General features: G+C 47.0%; 1 protein-coding gene across 5 annotated transcripts in view; it reads right to left on the bottom strand.

Annotated features, from left to right (window-relative positions):
- Nucleotides 1-35: 35 nt before the first annotated feature.
- Nucleotides 36-8,018, bottom strand: part of LOC307001465 (E3 SUMO-protein ligase RanBP2-like) — a 63,821-nt gene continuing 55,838 nt past the window's right edge. For all 5 annotated transcript variants that reach the window (XM_079617971.1, XM_079617967.1, XM_079617968.1 and 2 more), the window contains 2 exons: nucleotides 7,190-7,524; nucleotides 36-655 (listed from right to left, as the gene is read on the bottom strand). In XM_079617971.1, coding sequence (XP_079474097.1) covers nucleotides 350-655; nucleotides 7,190-7,524 — 641 coding nt within the window. In that variant the 3' untranslated portion in view covers nucleotides 36-349. The remainder of the gene's footprint in view (nucleotides 656-7,189; nucleotides 7,525-8,018) is intronic.

Here is an 8,018-nt window from a genome sequence, read left to right as displayed (position 1 = left end):
ATTAAAGTAAAACAATTAAAAGTGGAGGGAAAATCTCATGAAATTTATGTTTTATTCAACACTTTTTTAACCGGAGATTGAAAATACAGACTTCGAGCACAGAAACCCAACCCCGGAAAACTCCCAGTAAACCCAATCCTCATCGAGGGAACTCTGGGGCAAACAAGTTTTCATAATAAAAGTAACTTCTTTTTTGCAAAGCATACATTTTATTGTCAACTAATGCAGTCTAATACAAACATGACAAAAATAAAAATCACTGCATGTACAAGATCTCTCACACATTTACACAGAAGTTGCGGGAACATAATTCCGCACATGGACAGCAGTTTGCCAACGGTAGAGGAGTCTACAGCTGTCCACAGTCTGAGACGCTGATGGCTTTCGTGGGTTTGCCGGCCTTACTGCCCAGCTCTGCTATTCTCTTCACCACATCCATGCCTTCTCTGACGAAGCCGAACGCCACGTGCTTGAAGTCCAGGTGTTCTGCTTTCTTGAGTGTGATGAAGAACTGCGAGCTGTTGGTGTCTCTGCCGCGGTTGGCCATGGACAGCAGTCCCGGACCCGTGTGCCTCACGTCGAAGTTCTCGTCCTCAAACTTCCCTCCGTAGATGGACCTTCCTCCCGTCCCGTCCCCGCTGGTGATGTCGCCTCCCTGAGAGACAACAGAAGACCATCACCTTTACTGGGGTTTCACACTGGTGTGTGTTAATAACAGACCAAACAATCACCTTTACTGGTGTGTGTGGACAACCAGACCAACAATCACCGTTACTGGTGTTTAACACTGGTGTGTGTTAATAACAGAACAAACAATCACCTTTACTGGTGTTTCACACTGGTGTGTGTTAATAACAGACCAAACAATCACCGTTACTGGTGTTTAACACTGGTGTGTGTTAATAACAGACCAAACAATCACCTTTACTGGTGTTTAACACTGGTGTGTGTTAATAACAGACCAAACAATCACCTTTACTGGTGTTTAACACTGGTGTGTGTTAATAACAGACCAAACAATCACCTTTACTGGTGTTTCACACTGGTGTGTGTTAATAACAGACCAAACAATCACCGTTACTGGTGTTTAACACTGGTGTGTGTTAATAACAGACCAAACAATCACCTTTACTGGTGTTTAACACTGGTGTGTGTTAATAACAGACCAAACAATCACCTTTACTGGTGTGTGTGGACAACCAGACCAAACAATCACCTTTACTGGTGTGTGTGGACAACCAGACCAACAATCACCGTTACTGGTGTTTAACACTGGTGTGTGTTAATAACAGAACAAACAATCACCTTTACTGGTGTTTCACACTGGTGTGTGTTAATAACAGACCAAACAATCACCGTTACTGGTGTTTAACACTGGTGTGTGTTAATAACAGACCAAACAATCACCTTTACTGGTGTTTAACACTGGTGCGTGTTAATAACAGACCAAACAATCACCTTTACTGGCGTTTAACACTGGTGTGTTTTAATAAGACCAAACAATCACCTTTACTGGTGTTTCACACTGGTGTGTCTGGACAACCAGACCAACAATACGATCGGCCTCCGTTAACCTTGTCTAATAGGTGCTCAAATTCATTGGCTGATGGCGGCCATGTTTTTTGAGATACGCCAATGTCCTCATAGACATACATGGCACCTTGGACCAAGACACTGCATACCAATTTTCAAGTCAATCGGACTAGCGGTCAGGTGGTCATAGCCCTTTTTATGTGTTTTTTTATATTATAGCGCCACCTAGTGTTCAATCGTTGCAATTTTTTTACTGTGACCTCAGAATGAACTCATACACATGTACCGAGATTGGTGAAGCTCTCATTTAGTTCTCGAGTTATAGGCGTTTTAGTAAAATAGGCTCCTCCCACAAAGTTCATTTTGCGCCCCTTAACGATCATGAATCGAAATTTCAACTTTTTCGACAATTATTGATTTTCAGACTCCAGAGAACATTTCTGCACTGGTTTGGTTCCGATCGGGTGAAAAACCAGGGACTAGTTAGCAAAAGTAGTTTTTTTGACAAAATTCAAAATGGCGAAAAAATTTGCAAAGCGGAAATGAAATCGGAGATATACGGTTTGTTCTTCAGGCCTCCAGCTTTCCAATGGTCTACGACATACGGTCTAGGAGTTATGAGCAGTTTTGCGCAATTGATTGCAATAGCGCCACCTATAGGCCAATCGGGGTCATACTTTGATAACCTCTCCTCGATTTTTGTACTACCATCTGGCAAAGTTTCAAGGCTCCAGCTCTTACGGTTTGGGCTGCACGATGCATTTACAGGAGAATAATAATAATATTAGCCATATTGCCCCAGAACGCCCACCACACACCAGCTTACTGGTGGAGAGGAGACCGTGATGAAGACGATCAGTGTATGGGGATGAGGAGGAGGCCGTGATGAAGACGATCAGTGTATGTGGATGATGAGGAGGCCGTGATGAAGACGATCAGTGTATGGGGATGAGGAGGAGACCGTGATGAAGATGATCAGTGTATGGGGATGAGGAGACCGTGATGAAGACGATCAGTGTATGGGGATGAGGAGGAGACCGTGATGAAGACGATCAGTGTATGGGGATGATGAGGAGGCCGTGATGAAGACGATCAGTGTATGAGGATGAGGAGACCGTGATGAAGACGATCAGTGTATGGGGATGATGAGGAGACCGTGATGAAGACGATCAGTGTATGGGGATGAGGAGGAGGCCGTGATGAAGACGATCAGTGTATGGGGATGAGGAGACAGTGATGAAGACGATCAGTGTATGAGGATGAGGAGACCGTGATGAAGACGATCAGTGTATGGGGATGATGAGGAGACCGTGATGAAGACGATCAGTGTATGGGGATGATGAGGAGACCGTGATGAAGACGATCAGTGTATGGGGATGAGGATGAGGAGACCGTGATGAAGACGATCAGTGTATGGGGATGATGAGGAGGCCGTGATGAAGACGATCAGTGTATGAGGATGAGGAGACCGTGATGAAGACGATCAGTGTATGAGGATGAGGAGACCGTGATGAAGACGATCAGTGTATGGGGATGAGGAGGAGACCGTGATGAAGACGATCAGTGTATGGGGATGAGGAGACCGTGATGAAGACGATCAGTGTATGGGGATGAGGAGACCGTGATGAAGACGATCAGTGTATGGGGATGATGAGGAGACCGTGATGAAGACGATCAGTGTATGGGGATGATGAGGAGGCCGTGATGAAGACGATCAGTGTATGGGGATGATGAGGAGACCGTGATGAAGACGATCAGTGTATGGGGATGATGAGGAGACCGTGATGAAGACGATCAGTGTATGGGGATGAGGAGGAGGCCGTGATGAAGACGATCAGTGTATGGGGATGAGGAGGAGACCGTGATGAAGACGATCAGTGTATGGGGATGAGGAGGAGACCGTGATGAAGACGATCAGTGTATGGGGATGATGAGGAGACCGTGATGAAGATGATCAGTGTATGGGGATGAGGAGGAGACCGTGATGAAGACGATCAGTGTATGGGGATGAGGAGACCGTGATGAAGATGATCAGTGTATGGGGATGAGGAGACCGTGATGAAGACGATCAGTGTATGGGGATGAGGAGGAGACCGTGATGAAGACGATCAGTGTATGGGGATGAGGAGGAGACCGTGATGAAGACGATCAGTGTATGGGGATGAGGAGACCGTGATGAAGACGATCAGTGTATGGGGATGAGGAGACCGTGATGAAGACGATCAGTGTATGGGGATGAGGAGGAGACCGTGATGAAGACGATCAGTGTATGGGGATGAGGAGGAGGCCGTGATGAAGACGATCAGTGTATGGGGATGAGGAGGAGACCGTGATGAAGACGATCAGTGTATGGGGATGAGGAGGAGACCGTGATGAAGACGATCAGTGTATGGGGATGAGGAGGAGACCATGATGAAGACGATCAGTGTATGGGGATGAGGAGGAGACCGTGATGAAGACGATCAGTGTATGGGGATGATGAGGAGGCCGTGATGAAGACGATCAGTGTATGGGGATGATGAGGAGACCGTGATGAAGACGATCAGTGTATGGGGATGATGAGGAGACCGTGATGAAGACGATCAGTGTATGGGGATGATGAGGAGACCGTGATGAAGACGATCAGTGTATGGGGATGAGGAGGAGACCGTGATGAAGACGATCAGTGTATGGGGATGATGAGGAGACCGTGATGAAGACGATCAGTGTATGGGGATGAGGAGGAGACCATGATGAAGACGATCAGTGTATGGGGATGAGGAGGAGACCGTGATGAAGACGATCAGTGTATGGGGATGATGAGGAGACCGTGATGAAGACGATCAGTGTATGGGGATGAGGAGGAGACCGTGATGAAGACGATCAGTGTATGGGGATGATGAGGAGACAGTGATGAAGACGATCAGTGTATGGGGATGATGAGGAGACCGTGATGAAGACGATCAGTGTATGGGGATGATGAGGAGACCGTGATGAAGACGATCAGTGTATGGGGATGAGGAGACAGTGATGAAGACGATCAGTGTATGAGGATGAGGAGACCGTGATGAAGACGATCAGTGTATGGGGATGATGAGGAGACCGTGATGAAGACGATCAGTGTATGGGGATGAGGAGGAGACCGTGATGAAGACGATCAGTGTATGGGGATGAGGAGGAGACCGTGATGAAGACGATCAGTGTATGGGGATGAGGAGGAGACCGTGATGAAGACGATCAGTGTATGGGGATGAGGAGGAGGCCGTGATGAAGACGATCAGTGTATGGGGATGAGGAGACAGTGATGAAGACGATCAGTGTATGAGGATGAGGAGACCGTGATGAAGACGATCAGTGTATGGGGATGATGAGGAGACCGTGATGAAGACGATCAGTGTATGGGGATGAGGAGGAGACCGTGATGAAGACGATCAGTGTATGGGGATGAGGAGGAGACCGTGATGAAGACGATCAGTGTATGGGGATGAGGAGACCGTGATGAAGACGATCAGTGTATGGGGATGATGAGGAGACCGTGATGAAGACGATCAGTGTATGGGGATGATGAGGAGACCGTGATGAAGACGATCAGTGTATGGGGATGAGGAGGAGACCATGATGAAGACGATCAGTGTATGGGGATGATGAGGAGGCCGTGATGAAGACGATCAGTGTATGGGGATGATGAGGAGACCGTGATGAAGACGATCAGTGTATGGGGATGATGAGGAGACCGTGATGAAGACGATCAGTGTATGGGGATGAGGAGGAGACCATGATGAAGACGATCAGTGTATGGGGATGATGAGGAGGCCGTGATGAAGACGATCAGTGTATGGGGATGAGGAGGAGACCGTGATGAAGACGATCAGTGTATGGGGATGAGGAGGAGACCATGATGAAGACGATCAGTGTATGGGGATGAGGAGGAGGCCATGATGAAGACGATCAGTGTATGGGGATGAGGAGGAGGCCATGATGAAGACGATCAGTGTATGGGGATGAGGAGGAGGCCATGATGAAGACGATCAGTGTATGGGGATGAGGAGGAGGCCGTGATGAAGACGATCAGTGTATGGGGATGATGAGGAGACCGTGATGAAGACGATCAGTGTATGGGGATGATGAGGAGACAGTGATGAAGACGATCAGTGTATGGGGATGATGAGGAGACCGTGATGAAGACGATCAGTGTATGGGGATGAGGAGGAGACCGTGATGAAGACGATCAGTGTATGGGGATGAGGAGGAGACCGTGATGAAGACGATCAGTGTATGGGGATGAGGAGGAGACCGTGATGAAGACGATCAGTGTATGAGGATGATGAGGAGACAGTGATGAAGACGATCAGTGTATGGGGATGATGAGGAGACCGTGATGAAGACGATCAGTGTATGGGGATGAGGAGGCCGTGATGAAGACGATCAGTGTATGGGGATGAGGAGGCCGTGATGAAGACGATCAGTGTATGGGGATGAGGAGGAGGCCATGATGGACAGAGGCTGAGGGTTAGATGTGTCCAGGACACCGGGGTTACACACACACACACACACACACACCGGGGTTACACCCCTACTCTTTTTCGAAGGACATCCTGGGATGTTTAATGACCACAGAGAGTCAGGACCTCGGTTTAACGCCTCATCCGCTCTTTTGTTAGTATAGTGTCCCCGTCACTACACTGGGGCGTTAGGACCCGCACAGAGCACAGGGTGAGCGCCCCCTGCTGGCCTCACTAACACCTCTTCCAGCAGAGACCTGGTGTTCTCAGGAGTCTCCCATCCAGACACGACTCAGCCTGGTTAGCTCCAGTCCTGGGCTACAGGGGGATATGGCTGCTGGCGTATCCAGAGTTGAACAGTACAAGTAAGTGGGTATGGTCTTAGATAGTTAATTGACCTTTCCCCAAATACTGATGCTTTGAGTAAGCAAAGATTGCATTGTTTGCGGAAACTAAGGTCATTTAATGTGGATGAAACATTGATGTGCATGTTCTACAGATCCTATATCAAGACGCTTTAATCCTTTTCATTGTTGTGCTGGTTTAATTCTCTGGACGTGAAAAATAAGAATCGTATTGAGAGGATTGTACATCAGGGAACTAAAATAACGGGGAGGAAGCAGATGACTATGGCCCAGTTATACCATAGACAGGCTTTTTTAAACTAATCGGTTAAAAAAATTATTTATCCCCTCAACTGTAAAGTTTTTAAACCTAAGGTAAATGTATTTTTTGGGTTGGAAACTTTTATTTATTTATTATTTTTTCCTATTTTTTGTATGTGTGTGGCATTGTATTATGTGTCTGCTTGTATGCTGCAACCAAATTGCCTTCGGGAAACAAATAAAGATGAACTGAACTGAACAGACATGTTCTGGAGACAAAATGACAGTAAAACCCACAATTTCAACAAAGTCACAGTTCAAATAACGCAATGAATGATAATGCAGACTCGCTCTCTGACAGTAGATGGCGCTCATGAAACAACAGAAATACAGCGGCTGCCCCGGTAAACAGAGCATCAGGATTCCTGTTTTTTCATCCCCAAATTTAAGACCTCTTGAAATGATAAGACTTTTCTTATAACATTTAAGCCTTTATGGCCTAAAATATGTCTGCACTAAAAGTAAGAGTTTTTAAGGAGACATGCGGTGTCTTCAGAGGGTGGGCCTCACCTGACACATGAAGTCCGGGACGATCCTGTGGAAGACGGAGCTCTGGAAGCCGAAGCCCTTCTCGCCCGTGCACAGAGCCCGGAAGTTCTCCGCCGTTTTGGGAACGATGTGAGCGAACAGCTCCATGACGATTCTCCCAGCTGGCTCGCCATCGACAGCCATGTTGAAGAACACCACAGGGTTGGAGTCTCGAGAATGCGCCTCGGCCACGGACACCTGAGCGCAGTCGTCCCGCGACATGAGGCTCTGGCAGTCGACGAACGCGCGTCTGAAGGACTCGGCCAGCTCTGGAGTCTTGAACTTGGCCGCGAGCTGCTCCACCTTTCCGTCTCCCTCTGTTTGTGGGAACACACACCCGTGAACAACACTGCCCAACAGTTTCCACTAGGGCTGGCAAATAAAAACTTGAATTTCGAATATTCGTCAGAGCTGAGCGTGTGTTTTCATAAGCTGGAAGCATTGTCAACAGAAAGCGCTCAACATGTGAGTGTGTGTGAGAGTGTGAAAGCGCTCAACACTCGCTGCAAGTGGAGCGCCTGGTGTTTTTGACCAACAATACGTAGATGTAGTGTGTTTCTGAATGGCAGTTTGCTATTTTGTGTTCATGAAGTTCATTACGCTGTGTGTTGAAGTGTTTTCTCAGGTTACTGATGCATTTACACGGTTTTATGCACTTTTGTAACCTAATTTTCCTTGCATGCACATTAAGGAAATTACCTTTTGAAACAATTGTTCTTAAATAAAACAAAAATTAAATAAAATATAATGCACTTTAACTTAACTTTTTTAATTTCAAATGATGCGATACTTGATTTGGTTTATATTCGCC

The sequence above is a fragment of the Phoxinus phoxinus genome, assembly GCF_949152265.1.
Source record: "Phoxinus phoxinus genome assembly, chromosome: 7".
Lineage (NCBI taxonomy): Eukaryota > Metazoa > Chordata > Actinopteri > Cypriniformes > Leuciscidae > Phoxinus > Phoxinus phoxinus.
This window is presented reverse-complemented; position numbering and strand designations above follow the sequence as displayed.